Below are 15153 nucleotides of genomic sequence, written 5' to 3'. Positions count from 1 at the left end.
AAAAAAAAAAAAAAAAAAAAAAAAAAAAAACACATCATAGTAAAACCAATACCTTCTCAGCTTCGCATCGAAGCTAATAGATAATATTTATTAGTAATTGATGCTAATTGAATAACAATGTGCATCAGTGTTATATTTAATTAACATTAACAATTTTAACAAATTTCGATTGATAAATTGCGTAATTAACAAATGATCTAAAAAAGTGTATTGATAAAAAAAAATTTTATCAATCAATTAAAAAATATCATCCTAATAAAGTTATTATCATACTTGTTTACAACATCATTAGGTATGAAATTGAAAAAATCATAATGGAAAACATCTTAATCATGAACTCCTATTCTGTGATACCATTGGCGATTTATTAATGAGAAAAATGGTTTTTAGCAAGATTTTATTTGGTTTATTAGTCAATAATTTTTTAGCCAATTCTCCAACATATATTTTTAAAATAGTTTCATAGTATAATTTGAACAAATCAGTCTACGGAAACATTGTTTGCTGTCAATAATCAAAGCGGTTATTTAGTTACTGTTATCATATTTGATCGTAACAGAATTTTAAAATAAATGTAGTGACCAGCATGCATATGTTCATTTTCATTAATCTTTTATTACAACCTTTTAAAGTCAAAATAGTCCTATTTTTGTACTGATGGATAAACCATACATATACTTTGGTTTTAATGTATAGTTTTATCATATTAATAACATTTATTAAGATTATTTGTAAGATAAAATAATCATTATGACTCGTTAATGTCATTTTATTTATCTTTTAAAAGTAAATAAATTATGAAAGTGGTAGAAGGTAAATTTGGAATGCAGGTCACTGTGAACTCTAAGACTAAATAAACTACTATATGTTATATTTACGGTCTTCATTGTTTTGTACTGTACACCTAAATACGTTTATTTTAATTTTTGACTTGTTTTAAATTAGTTAATTTTTATTTAAATAATAACAATAACTTTTTAGTTACTCATAACATGATTGATACAAATATCTAGTAAGTTTCGTTAACAATAATAATATTGTAAAATTATTTTTATTATTTATCCATACGAATATTTATGTTGATAGTAAATAAATTTAGGTTAATACATACTTAAGGATTAAAAAAAAAATATTCTTTTTTCGTTAGGAGAATATCTGTTTTTCACAACAAAAATATTTTAATTGGGTTACCATTTAAAATTAAAATTGTATGTTTAATTTTTCATCTGATACATTTTTACGTAAAAATTAAGATTGACATAAAATATTATGTTACTCATGCTTATAAAGTTTTCTAGGTGAAATATTTGAGCCTAACATTAAAAGAATTGAGATTGGGGCAGGACTTAATTTACTAAACGTTGACATATAACAATTTAAATATAGACACGGGCTGTAATAAAACTTAGACGATTAAAAGTAGGTCATTGAGTATCAATAATATTTTATTTCTTCCTAATTATAAAGTCGGGGAACCCTTCTTTTCAAAAAGTTCCATCCTTTCATGAATATGACACTTAATTGGTGAGATATTCAATACACTCAGTGACGATTCGTAGAAATTGGTGGTAGAAGTGCGACTATACAGAGTGGCCCACCACTCACTGACAACTTAAATAACTTTTGATCCAGTTAATATTTTTAGTTGATTTTTTATTTAAATAATAGTTATACGTTAGGTCTATAGCTACATCTCAATAATTAATTTTTTTACATTTTATTAAAAATATTAATTATTTTAATATTTTAAATAAAATGTAAAAAAAAAAATTTAAGATAGCTATTTTGTAGAGTAGAATTTAAGAAAAATTTTAATAAAAAAATATCTTATTAATATTCAGTAGTAAATATTCTGTAGCATTTTAAAGTTAGTGAAAATTTGAATTTTCATGTATTATTTTACGGTATTAAACATTGAAATACATATTGAGAAAAGGACAGAAGAAAACACTATCTTTTCGTGATTACTATAATTTACAACTTTGGCATTAATACCACGATAAGAAATTTGATAAGGCAATTATTGCTTATGCTCTCATTCAAAAGTATGTCATTTTCATGGAAAAAGTTACACACCTCCAAATTATAGTAATCACGAAAAGATAGTGTTTTCTTTTTAAAAAATTATTATAACTATTTTACTATTTAAAAATTTGCATTTTTAAAAAATGTAGAATTAAGATTATACTATTAATTTTCTTCGTTTAATTAATTTTTGTAGGGGGTGCGATCGTCCCGTCGTCCAAGCCACGAGCCTTTTATACACTATATAAAATTTATTTATTAAATGTGAGTTGAATATAAAATAATTTTGTTCAACTTCTCATATGAAATAAGATAGATTAAATAAAGTATAATTAAAAATTCTAATAAAATACTACATTCAACTAACACTATTCAAAAATAACAACAAAAGTTATGAGGCTTTCGGAAATAATTTATGATTTTTAAACTTTTATTAATTTATTTATAGTGATAATGAGGCACACAATGATATATGTATTAAAGTTGAACATGATGAAATTGATGGAATTTTGTTTGAAACAACAATAGAAAGAAAACAGAAACTATTTGTCATTAAACCAAAATTTGAGATTTTTAATGATAGCAAGTTAGTTGACAACAATAACTATCAAAATAATATGGAAAACAAATGCTGTTTAATTGATGACGCTCAAATCAAAAAAAATTTAAACAGGTTGTTAAAAATTATGTATTCATGTTATCATGTAATAAATATCACTAAAATATAATGATAGACTGAGATACCGATGTATTTTTAGTCGTAATTTCATTTTATTTTCAGTAATAGTATAACACTAAATGAAGCAAATATTAAAGTAGAATATGACGAAGTTGATGGATTATTATTTGAAACAACAATACAAAGAGATGATAATAAATTTAATCAGAAACCAATAATTGAGGTTTTTAATGAAAGTAAATTTTCAGAAAGTGGTAAGCAAATTAAACAAAAATCCAACAGGTATGCTAATATTTAATATTTTGAACCTTAATAACTTACAATTTCGATACTACAAAATATTTGTTATACCTTGTTTAAAATATTCCTTAACTAGTATTGCAAAAAATCTAAATTAAAACATGTAAAACTATTACACAAATTATATCATTTAAGTTCAAAGGCCTAAAAAAAATTATGTTCCAATTGATACGTGCGTACTAGGGTGGTCCTTAATTTACGAATTTAGACATGTCTTTCAGGACACCCCTCCATATTTTTCTTTAGTATAAAAAAATAATATTCTGAAAATTTAACATAATTTTTAAAAATTAAATCGAGACGCACAGCATTTTAAGGTTTTGACCTCGAATTTTCGAAGAATATTCTATAAAACGATAAAAAAAACCTATATTAAAGGTTTTCATGGATCATACTTTTTCTACTTGAAAAAGTTTAACTTGTATGTAAAAATTGTTATTTTGAATCCTCCTGTGGTCAGGTCAAAAGTAAGATTTTCAAAAATTTATATCAAATAAAAGAATTGAAACGTAAAATATTTATGAAAAAATAATTGTATTGATCCATACATTTTTCAAATATTAATAGTAATTTAAAATTGAAAAAAAAAATATAAAATCGTAAATTTTAACACCAAAATTGCATGTTTTTTTATCTACAGGAACCATTTTCACATAGAAGATAAGTCGTCGGAATAAAATTTTTTTTTGCACATATAGTACAGAACATTAGCTTTATTTTAGTATGTATTTGAAGCTTGGAGTATTTTCGGAACATTTTGAAAAATTAAAATTTTTGTGCAGAAATTGCTATTTTAAATCCCCTCTTGTGAGCAGATAAAGGGTTAGATTTTCAAAAAAATTATATCAAATGAAAGAAAAGTATCTAAGGTTATAATATAAAAAAGAATAATTTTGATTCATTCATTTCTCAATAAGTTATGGCAATTTATAGGAAAAAAAGTTTAAAAAATGTCTAAACTTATTAATTTTAAAAATCATAATTTTTTGGGAGATTTTCACTATTTACGGGGTACAAGGGCAAATTTTTCAATTTTTAAGGGTAATGTCTTCAACTAGATATGATTTATGATCTTTTGACGTATCGTTGAGAAAAATCGGTCCAGTGAGAGCTGAGAAAACGTAGAGACAGACACAAAAATAAAATAAACACATCATGATAAAATTAATACCTTCTCAGGTTCGCATCGAAGCTAATAAAGAGATATGTCAAATTGACAAATTTAGTAAAGCAAAATTAATTTTTTTATAATTTTAGAAAAAGCTATTTTTAAAATTGTATTTTATTTTTTATGATTTGTTTCAATTAATACTAGTTCAATGCTATAAAATTCAACTCAATAACTTTAGTAATTTATATTAAAGTCGGTTTAAACATTTGAAAAGATTGTAAATGAGGCGTTGAAACTTTTAAAATAACAAAGTAAAAAAAAATAAGCTGTTTTATTATTTTTTTGTTAACAATAAATTGTTATCACTAGTAAAATATTCAATACAATTTTAAAAATAATATATCAAAATTAAGGACCACCTTAGTACGCACATATCAATTTCGAGATTATTATTATTTAGAGTAATTAAATAGTTTTAATTTTGTCTATTTTAGAAACCAAAAGAACACTTCGAGTGCTTGCAATGATGTATACACTAAAAGCATTTTGAAAAAACACCAGATAATAGAGACTTGTAAAAAAACATACACATGCGATATATGCGAGCAAATATTTGTCTATAATTCAGATATAAGAAGACATAAGAGATTGCATACTGGTGAAAGGCCTTACAAATGTGACATATGTAAAAAAGCATTTAACAGAAAATGCACTCTTATACATCACAGTAGAATACACTCTGGTGAAAAGCCTCACAAGTGCGGAGTATGTCAGAAGTCTTTTAGAGATATGTCCACCTTTAAAAGACACAGTTTGGTACACACCGGAGAAAAACCTTATAAATGCATAGTGTGTGAGAAAACATTTGCTCGTCATTCAGATATGAAAAGACACACATTGGTGCACACTAACGAAAAGCCATACAAATGTGATGTATGTAAAAAATCATTTATTAGACACTCAAGTCTTAAGACACATAGTAAGGTACACTCGGGAGATAATTCTTTTAAATGCGCAATGTGTGGTAAATTGTTTAACCTAAAGTCTCGCATAAAATGTCATATTCTACAGCACATTAATGAAGATGGTATCATATGCAATGTTTATTAGAAAGCATTTGTCTTTATTTCAGTCCTAAAAAAATATGAATAAATATATATTGTACTTGCATACAGGTTTAAAATTCAATATTTTTCAAAAATATTAAAAACAAATTAATTTTTAAATGAAAAATTTCACACTAAATAAAGGACATAATAATTAATATAGAATATTTAGTTTTTTGTACTTTACAAAAAGTTTAAAAGGAATTTATTTCTTAGATTATTTTTATCGATTAAATGTTGGTTTTTGAAAAATTACTTTAAAGAAATGTTTTTCTATATTATTTAGTTGAATATCATTTCAATATCCTGAAAATTTCGTTGAAATCTGTTGGTTTTTAACCGAGCCTTTTTTCTTGACGTTCGGTACTCCAGGCCGCGCTGACCGAATTTCATGCACTACTTCACTTTATAAAAACGATTTTTTTTCTGTTTCGCTTATATACCACTGTAATCTACATACTACGGGGAAGGTTAAAACATCCGAAATTAAACCAAAATTCTACCCGCTATGAGTGTTTAAAATTTACTGCCTATCATCTTATTATATAATAAAATAATTAAAAACTTAGCCAATGCTAGAAAAATTACCTAACGATATCCGATTTTCAAAAAAAAAATTTTTTGACATTATTCTGGTGAAATTACTCGCAAAAAAAGATAAAAAAATGTAGCACTCTGAGTTTAAAATTTTTGTCAAAGACGCTCGTTGTCGTAAGCGTTTTTAAAACCTGAAATTTTGTTTACTGAGATTTTTTTTTTCAAGTTCATACACATGGTTATTGTTTGGTAACTATTTTGTGTGCACACCTATAAATGTAAAAACACGAGTTTTCAAGTACGTTTTTTATGGATATATCTATTTATATGATGAGTAATTCGTAATTTTTTAAATATTTTCAAATAAGCATAATCTCTATTGTTACTCCCGGGTAAATCTATAGTTATAACACCCCATTAGATAAAAGTAGAAACTAAACTTCCGTACTTTACTATTAGAAATACGCAAAATTTCGTTCCAGTAATGTATGAGGTTTTGAGTAACAAATTTATATAATTAATAATTCAGATTGAAATTGGTATTTTACAACAGATATCAAAACGACCCGTACTTTTTTGGCACATGCTTTTAAGATAGAATAAATGATTTTGTGCTCTTTTTTACTGCACTTTTGCGATTATATGTCCAGACTTCTCGGAATGGTGTCCAACGATTTTATTGTCGTGGCGATAATATCGTGAATTCTCGAAATTTCATCAGCAACTATATTATTATCAAATCTTAAGTTGACTTATTATGATTTATATCAAAAAATTATTTCATTTATCAAGATTGTTAACTAGTAAAAGCTGTTAAAGTTATCTTAGCATACAATAAATATTAATCTAAATTCAGGAGAACTTTAGTAGTGAGCCCGGTTTTTATACAAATAGGTTATTCATAAAAAAATGTATTATTTCTTCCAAATTATATCTTAAATATGTAGTATTTTTTGTCGTTGGAGAAATAACAACTATAATCTCTTTTCTAAACCACGCCATAATTTTATAAGCTTCCCAACGCTATTATTTTTTGTTTACCGAATTTTTGAAATTAGGAGGAAAAACACGCTGTCTGCATTTTTGTCTAATTTAGACAAAAAACGTATACTAAAAAATGTCAGGTTCAAATTTTAAAAATTCTAGTAAAAATTATAAAATCCTTTAGATTGCAATGATTTTTGTGATTATTTAATCATGTACTGATTTTTACAACATTTCTAGACATAGGGAAACCATTAAGATGAATGTAAGGAACAATTTTAGCTTTGATGCAAAGCTGAGAAGGTATTGGTTTTACTATGATGTGTTTTTTTTTTGTCTGTTACCACTTTTTCTCAGCTCTCACCGAACGGATTTCTTTCAACGATACGTCAAAAGATCACAAATCGTATCTAGTCGAAGACATTACCCTTCAAAATTGAAAAAATTTCCCTCGTTCCCCGTAAATGGGGGAAACCTCCAAAAAAATTACAAATTTAAAAATCGCTAATTTTCGAAATTTTTTCAATTTTTTTTACTAAAAACTGCCGTAACTTTTTCAAAAATAAACATATGAATATAATTCTTTTTTATATAGATGCATAATATCATTACCTTTCATTTGGTATATTTTTTTCATAAATTTAACCCTTAACCTGCCCACAAGGGGGGATTTAAAATGACAACTTTTTCACAAAAAATTAACTTTTTCAACTTAACTTTTGAAAATGTTCCGGAAGGTCTGACACTTTTATATATATCTTAAATTAAAGCTAATGTAATATACTTTAATTTGAAAAAAAAAAATTTGACCTCTGGACTTGTCTTCACGGCGAAAATGGCTACCGAATGCTATTTTCGTGTGAAAATTCTCGATTTTATTATTTATATTATATTTAACTTTATAATGCTATAACTTATTGAAAAGTTTATGGATCCACACAATTTTTTTATGAGAAATAATATTTTTTAATAAACCCTTTTTCATTCGACATACTTTATCTTAATCGAGATATTAATAAGGAACCAGCAGATCAAGTAGCTTTTGGAATAAAACACCAATTTTTTTAAAATTAAACACTATCTAAAGATTTGCATCGAAGCGTTTATTTTTGATAGTGATTTTAATCACTGTCAGATATCATTATACTTGATACAACTATGCCACGTCACCACTGTGCCGCGACCCCCCTGTGCTGGGTTTTATTTGATGTTGTTACTTTTTATGTTTATGCATAATTTACTTATTAGAGAATTACTGATATATAAAACAAACAATATTGAACTAAGTTCATGCTGCAGAAAGCAAGTTTGTTAATTACTACATAAATTAAATTTTATTAAATTCCAGGAAGCTTTGTATATTATAACAGTTAATTTTTACTTAAAATTAATTACACTAAGATAAAATATTATGAGCATTAACTAGATAAAAAAGTAATATACTATACATGTTTCATAGAATACTAATGTAAAAATAAATAATATAAACAAAAAATGATGCACTTTAAATATATATATATATTTTTATTTTTTGTATAAATATTTTAAAAAGTAATTTTCACTATAAAAATAAAATTTTTTTAGTTTATCACAGTATAAATATTATAAATCATTAAAACAATTATGATATAAATTTAAAAAAATTCTTGAATATTAAAAACTTTTATACTTAGTTTATTTTTATTCATAAAAGAAATAAAAATCAAATTACAAAAATTCATTAAATAAACAAAAGTAAATATTCATGGCGTTATATTTTGATTAGATTATATTACAAACACTAAACAAACAAATTTAAGGGCAACACGTTTCAATAAAGAGGTATGTTATTTAAATGACAAATGAATGCATTAAATTTACTTAATAATAGTTAAATAAATTTTAAATAACAAATTAATTTCATTTGTAAAATCTCTCAATTTAAAAAGTAATTTCTAGCTCAACTATGAGCTGAAAACATAACATACTCCATTGATTCACTTCATTTAAATAAGATATCATTCTATAATTTAGCACCATTCAACATCTTCAATGCATTTTCCTTTAAACCATTTATACATCAATTGATTTTTTTGGTTATACCTACTAAGATCATTACTACTATTCACCAATAAACGTCTTTCCTGAAATATAAAAAAATAATTAATAATTTTGTGGGATATAAATTGGAGAGAATATAAAAATTAATATATTTAATAGTATAAGAAACCCTTACAAATGTTGGCGGAAAAATTCTTTTACAATCATGACGATCAATATGTTCACGATAAGCATTGGTAAGTTGCCTTTCAATTTCACTGTCTATACACGGAAGACACAATTTACAATCTTCTGATTGGCATGTATTACAATCTATCTCACTACAATGCTTAGGATATGCTACAATATTTTTCATAGATACAATCATCTTATTGCTATCTTTTTTTCTAAAATAATATTATTGAGTTAAAATGTTGATAAATTTATGTCAATCAAGTAATTAAAATTACAAACCGTTCAAAATGTGTCAAACCTACAAGAGCAAATAGATTAAATAATACCTGCTCGTAAAGCAAACGATTTTGAGGATAATGAGCTGATGATAAATTAGGTGACATATTTACCTAAAATGATTATTTTATTATTAGAAAAATTATTGTTAATATAAATTGTAATATAATAATAATAATAATAATAAGACAGAATTTATGTAAAGAAGACAAATCAATTTTGGATATTTTTGGTTCAATTTTATGGGAAGTTTCACACTAAGCAAATATTAATAATTTCATTATCATATGACCATTAATTTTTTGCATGTATCTTAGTTCAATTAATAGCGTCTAACAACTAGATTAGCATTTGCACACATACATATAGAAATTCAGGGTCTTACCAACAATATAAATATAGACCTATTTACACAATACTATTTAGAAGATGTGGTGCAGCAAACAGTTCTATTATTTATAACAACTTGATTTTATAGAGTATTAATTTTATCAAATATATAAAATTCACAAAAGAATAAAATATTAATAAATAAAAAAGGAGAATGATAAAAAAATATGAAAATTTTAAAACGTAATTGTTGATACATTCAATTAATGGCTAACATATTTGTCTTAACATTATTCTAAATAAATTACTTTTAAATACCTCCATAATGAAAACATTCAAGTTATCATCAACAACAAAGTCGAAACGAGCCATTTCAAAAAAATTTGTTTTTGATTTGTAATTTTTCATTAAATTTTTTATTAAAGGCTCTTTTTCCAAGCAAATAACTCTTATAGCATCTTCTAATTGATTCCATATTTTAGTAGCATCTTTATCTATTAATTAATATAAAAATCAATATTTATTTTTGATTCTATTAAAAGTGTAACTAATGATTTACTCAAAGTCTTCAAATGTGATTCAACAGATACTTTCATTGAGGCCCCTTGGTCAACATAATATTTTTTTAAAGATGGCACATTCCATGTTGGTAAATAATCATCTCCAATTACATATTTGTCAACATTATTAGGATCAAATGGATGATATTTTTCAGGGCAAAATCTTAAATATACATTAAATACAATTTATTACAAATAATTTATAAAGATTAATCATAAAATACTATTGAATATTATATGAATATTAAAAATTAATATAAAACTTGATAAAATCCACAACAAACCTTAAACCTTTTGAAGAATAATCAAGTTGGGTTATTCAGACAATTCCATGGAAAAAAAGATGCACCAGACAATATGCTTCATAACAGTTAAAATTTATTTTAGAAAGTATTAAACAAAAAATTATTTTTTACAAATTTAAAAATAAATTTTTATCTATTACAACAAATTTTGCACAACTATTATTAAACACCATTAAATAATTTTAGGGAAGTTAAAATATATATATAATATTTTGTATGATGATTTTATAGAGTAATTATCGCTCAATAACTAATTACTAATTATCTTAAAAACTAAATTTGATAAAAAAAAATTGAAATCAGATTCTGAATCTGCATCAAAACTTCATTTAGAAATCATATAAAAATTGTAAACAAAAAATGGTTGTTATCCTGTGCTATTAGTTCACCGATAAAAAAATAATTGCAAGTGAAGATACAGAAATAATGTTAGTTTATTAAAAGTAAAAGCTATCTTTGAAAAAAGATTTTAAAATAGTGTTATAATTTGTATGTAGTCAATAACATTAGTACAGACGAAGAAGCATCTTTAATGAAATGTAAAGTCAAGATACCATGTAAAATATTAATGTTCACCTATAAGAAAAGAAAACATGCATTATAAATAAATAATTAATAAAAAATATTATTTTACACAACAAGATACATTTGTAATAATATTAGAGTACTCTTATTAGTCTTCTTCTTCCTCGCCTTAATCGCAACTACTTGGGGTTGATCACCCTTATACTAAACTTCCACTTGACACTATCTCCCACATTATCTACGCTCACATCAGCTGTCTTTATATTAGAGGTCGTGATTACACGTGTAATGAACTACACGGGTACCCGTGTTTTTATCTATGACGGGGTTAAAGTTCGTGTAGTAAAAATATGCGTGTATACCCGGGCATTTAAATACCCATGACCTTAAATAGTCATATATTTAATATAATATATATATATATACAATGTATGCACGGGTATTAAATACACGGGTTTTAATATATGTTTTGCCAGTGTACCCGGGCTCCATGTATCCGTGTATTCTAATACCCGTTCACAATCGCGACCCCTACTTTATATTGCATTTAATAGCATCCCTCCATCTCTTTTTTGGTCTTCCTCGACCTCTTTTCCTTCAACATTCATTTCTATAACTATTCTTACAGCTTCCAATTCTTCTCTCCTCATAACATGACCAAACCATCTAAGTCTATTTTCTCTCATCTTATCCACAATTGACGCTACACCTATTACTTTTCTTATATGCTCGTTCCTTATCTTATCTTCTCTAGTCACTCCACTCATCCATCTAAGCATTCTTATCTCAGCTACATTCATTTTCTACTCTAATTTACCTTTCAGCCTGATTGGAATTCTTTTATCGCATAAGACGCCAGACGCTTCTATGCACTTCAACCACCCGCACTTAATTCTGTGTCTTACATCTTCGTCAATACTCTTTTGCACAACTGACCCTAAATACTTAAAAGAGAGGTTCCACCTCTCCTATCATGTCCTTGGCTATTGTCACCGATTTTCTCATTTCACCTACCTTGTGTTTTTCTTTGTCAAACTCGTACTCTATATACTCTGTCTTACTACTACTTATTTTTAAATCCTTTTCTTCAAGAGCTGATCTCCACACCTCAAGCCTTTGATTAATTTTCTCCTATTAACACTACATCGTCAGCAAACAACAAGCACCACGGCACTTCTCCTTGTATTTCTCTAGTAATTTCATCCATCACTATAGAAAATAAGTAAGGGCTTAAAGCAGAACCCTGATGCACTCCTACTCTTACCCGAAAACCTTCTGTTACTCCTCCCACACTTTACATATCCTCTATTATATTAATGTACCTTTTTGGGTATCATTTTCTCATTAATGCTCACTTTAAAACCTCTCTTGGTACTCTATCATACTCTTTCTCCAAATTTATAAATATACACAGTTTCTTCTTCTTTTCCCTAAACTTTTCTATTAGTTGCCTCACACATTTTAATGGCTTCATTGTTGACTTACCAGGCATAAATCCAAACTGGTTTTTAGATACCAATGTATCATTTCTTATTCTCTTATCTATTACCTTTTCCCAAATTTTCATACTATAACTCATAAGCTTTATGCTTCTATAATTTCCATACTCCTGTATGTCACTACCAAACTTTTTAACTTAATATAATATCAGTATAACTTATGTGCCAGTGACCAACTTTTATTCACTCTTACTATTAACCTAATCTATTTAAATAGTTATTTTATTGTGATATAAACTTGATATGCATGTAATGCGGCCTTTATTTCAATTAAAAAAAAATAATAATATTTAATAATTTTAATTTAAAATAATATATTAATCAGAATATCACTTGAAAATAGAACAGAAATCTCATTTTCTAGTAAATCGTAGCCTTTACACAAAACTATATATTCTTATTTTGTGATTATATAATATATAAAATACTAAAATACTGATATACTAATATATAGTTTAAGAACAATAGTATATACCAAGAGTATAAATATTAATAAAAAGTACATAAACTTTAAAGGAAATTTAGTCTTAAATATGAACAATCAAGTTAAATAAAAAATCTCTATCATTTATGATAAACAAATTTTTTAAATTTAATTATAATTGAGTTTAATAACAAAAAAAAAGTTATTTTAAGATTACCTGAATAAAATGTCTCCATTATACATGTACACTCTAAGTGGATCAATAGATGTAATAATTGTATAAACTCCAATATCAAATTTATATCCATCAATTAATAAAGGATTATCTATATATTCTTGAATAAAACTACCGGTTGAATTAAAATCCAATTCAGTTGAAGACTTTATCTTAATACCTCTATGATTATTTTGCTTTTGAACAAAGAATTTATTGGGATATTTTTTGGCCTATAATTTAAATATTTTTATTAAAATATTAAAAAGTTTATACAATCAAAAACTTACATAAGAAAGAAATTTCGATTTTTGAGATGGCATTTGGAAAGCTGGGGGAATATACTTAATATCTGATGTTGCTAAATCGACTTTGTTTGAAATGAACCCAATACCTGGGAAATGATTCACCTAAATAATATATATACATTATATTATAATTAAATATACATTGAACAATTTTATAATCAGAAAAATTTATTTATTGAAAATTTATCACTTAGAAAATCTTTAAAATTGATAATGTTTTAAATCTAGGGATCTAGATTAATGTGCAAGCCTAAATTTGCAAAGTATATATCAAGCAGTAAATAGCATATTTATGCCATACTATACGTATGTTATTGATTATTTAAGGAACATACAAAATCAATAGTAAAATAATATATAAACAATAAAAAATGTTCAAATCCTAAAATAATACTTAATACTTCTAGGTCAAGTAAATTAAAAAATATATTATATAAAGTAGGTTTTAAAATCCTACTTTTTGATAGGGCTTTAAGTTAGAAAATACAATTTTATCTGCAAGTGTTTTGAATGGATATTCATGAGCCCATAATACATTCCAATCGGGATCTGATTCTAATGGTTTTTTTGTATAACCATAAACATCAAATACATCATAAACATGCCTTAAGTGTCCAGCTTCTGACTAAAATAATTAAATATTTTGTATAAGATTAAATAATTAATGTACAGTTGTAAAAGCTTACATGTCTAGCAAATACACTGTATATTGGTTTTTTCATCATGTCATTAAGTGGTCGAGGTATAGAAGCAGCAGCAGGGTAAGTCTGTTGAGCATGATGAAATTTGTTATGTTCCATTTGCATCCAACTGAGTTCAAAAAAGTTGATTACCAACAAAATAAAGCACATAAGTATTAAAAAAGAAACAATAAAAGGTAATGAAAACCATCTCGCTCTCATTATTAAAAGTTTTTAATTAATTAAAATTATATTATAAAAAATGCATTAAAATACACAATTTTAAAAATATTTAAGATTTATGAAACACACGTATATTAGAATCCTCTATTATGATGACACTCTTCACGGACTACCTAGAAAACATCACAAGCTACACGTTATCAAGTAATTTTATCAAATTAGTAAAGGGTATGTTAATAAATGCAAGAGAACATATCCTGAAACCCCAACTTCTTTAGTGAATAAACCTACGGTTTCTCACTAGTTATAAGATCGTAAAGGAACTTATGCATAAAAAAACTTGCGCATGATTCGACGAAAAATCGTAGATTGTAGACTTACCTATCTACTTTCTTGAATACGATTAAGCACGTGGGAATCAAAAGTAGGCCGGTCGTGACCTGCTGTGTACCTTAAGAATCATCTGCCAAATACATGAATTGTTATACCTGTATTTTATGTCTTCCTTTCACCATTCGGTAATATATTTGATACTACATAACATCATAGAAAGTGTAAATTCCTGCTCCACTTTCGTCTATAATCCGTTCTTCAGTTAACAAATGTTTTAATAGGCATTTAAAATTTGAAACATCTAAAAAGTCTCTTCAAGGATAAAAAATTAAATATTTAATTTTCTTTAATGGGAACCCTTATGTTTAATTTGATATAAAATAAAAAAAAATATATTTTTTTAAATTTTGTTTTTATAATTTTTTGTTTTATAAAATAATTTTTTTTTATATCAAAACGTTTTTTTTATTTGAAGGGGTCAAACAAATTGATAAGTTCGATAATTTTGTATAGAATTATAAAAAGAAAAGAAGAGTCTAAATTTATTCAGACTATGGTCT

At 25.6% G+C, this 15153-nt stretch overlaps 2 protein-coding genes across 3 annotated transcripts; one reads left to right on the top strand and one right to left on the bottom strand.

The window, feature by feature from the left end:
• Positions 1 to 791: 791 nt before the first annotated feature.
• Positions 792 to 5374, top strand: LOC126899033 (zinc finger protein 701-like). 2 transcript variants are annotated; one of them, XM_050673538.1, is made up of 5 exons: positions 796 to 1012; positions 2222 to 2289; positions 2474 to 2698; positions 2807 to 2986; positions 4610 to 5374. In XM_050673538.1, the coding sequence occupies exons 3-5, from the start codon at positions 2643 to 2645 to the stop codon at positions 5223 to 5225; spliced, it is 852 nt and encodes a 283-aa protein (XP_050529495.1). In that variant the 5' UTR covers positions 796 to 1012; positions 2222 to 2289; positions 2474 to 2642; the 3' UTR covers positions 5226 to 5374. The 2 variants fall into 2 exon arrangements, with proteins under 2 accessions (XP_050529494.1, XP_050529495.1); XM_050673537.1 differs by lacking the exon at positions 2222 to 2289 and having other exon boundaries at positions 792 to 1012.
• Positions 5375 to 8471: 3097 nt separating this feature from the next.
• LOC126899032 (probable tubulin polyglutamylase ttll-15) lies at positions 8472 to 14914 on the bottom strand. The gene is made up of 9 exons (XM_050673536.1): positions 14084 to 14914; positions 13855 to 14022; positions 13380 to 13499; positions 13093 to 13322; positions 10122 to 10285; positions 9881 to 10056; positions 9236 to 9345; positions 8958 to 9168; positions 8472 to 8865 (listed from the first exon to the last, which is right to left on the bottom strand). Exons 1-9 carry the CDS (start codon positions 14297 to 14299, stop codon positions 8752 to 8754), a joined length of 1509 nt encoding a protein of 502 aa, XP_050529493.1. The 5' UTR covers positions 14300 to 14914; the 3' UTR covers positions 8472 to 8751.
• Between the last annotated feature and the right edge of the window lie 239 nt (positions 14915 to 15153).

This window comes from Daktulosphaira vitifoliae, unplaced genomic scaffold (assembly GCF_025091365.1).
Source record: "Daktulosphaira vitifoliae isolate Bord-2020 unplaced genomic scaffold, ASM2509136v1 Scaffold_2, whole genome shotgun sequence".
In the NCBI taxonomy this organism is placed as follows: domain Eukaryota; kingdom Metazoa; phylum Arthropoda; class Insecta; order Hemiptera; family Phylloxeridae; genus Daktulosphaira; species Daktulosphaira vitifoliae.
This window is presented reverse-complemented; position numbering and strand designations above follow the sequence as displayed.

Coding starts and splice junctions, on each gene's coding strand:
- LOC126899033 (XM_050673537.1), top strand. CDS start 993: ATGATTGATACAAATATCTA. Junction 1,013..2,473: donor ATGATTGATACAAATATCTA/GTAAGTTTCGTT, acceptor ATTTATTTATAG/TGATAATGAGGCACACAATG. Junction 2,699..2,806: donor ATCAAAAAAAATTTAAACAG/GTTGTTAAAAAT, acceptor TTTTATTTTCAG/TAATAGTATAACACTAAATG.
- LOC126899032 (XM_050673536.1), bottom strand. CDS start 14,299: ATGAGAGCGAGATGGTTTTCATTACCTTTTATTGTTTCTTTTTTAATA. Junction 10,057..10,121: donor ATCACATTTGAAGACTTTGA/GTAAATCATTAG, acceptor ATTAATTAATAG/ATAAAGATGCTACTAAAATA. Junction 9,169..9,235: donor GGTTTGACACATTTTGAACG/GTTTGTAATTTT, acceptor ATATTATTTTAG/AAAAAAAGATAGCAATAAGA.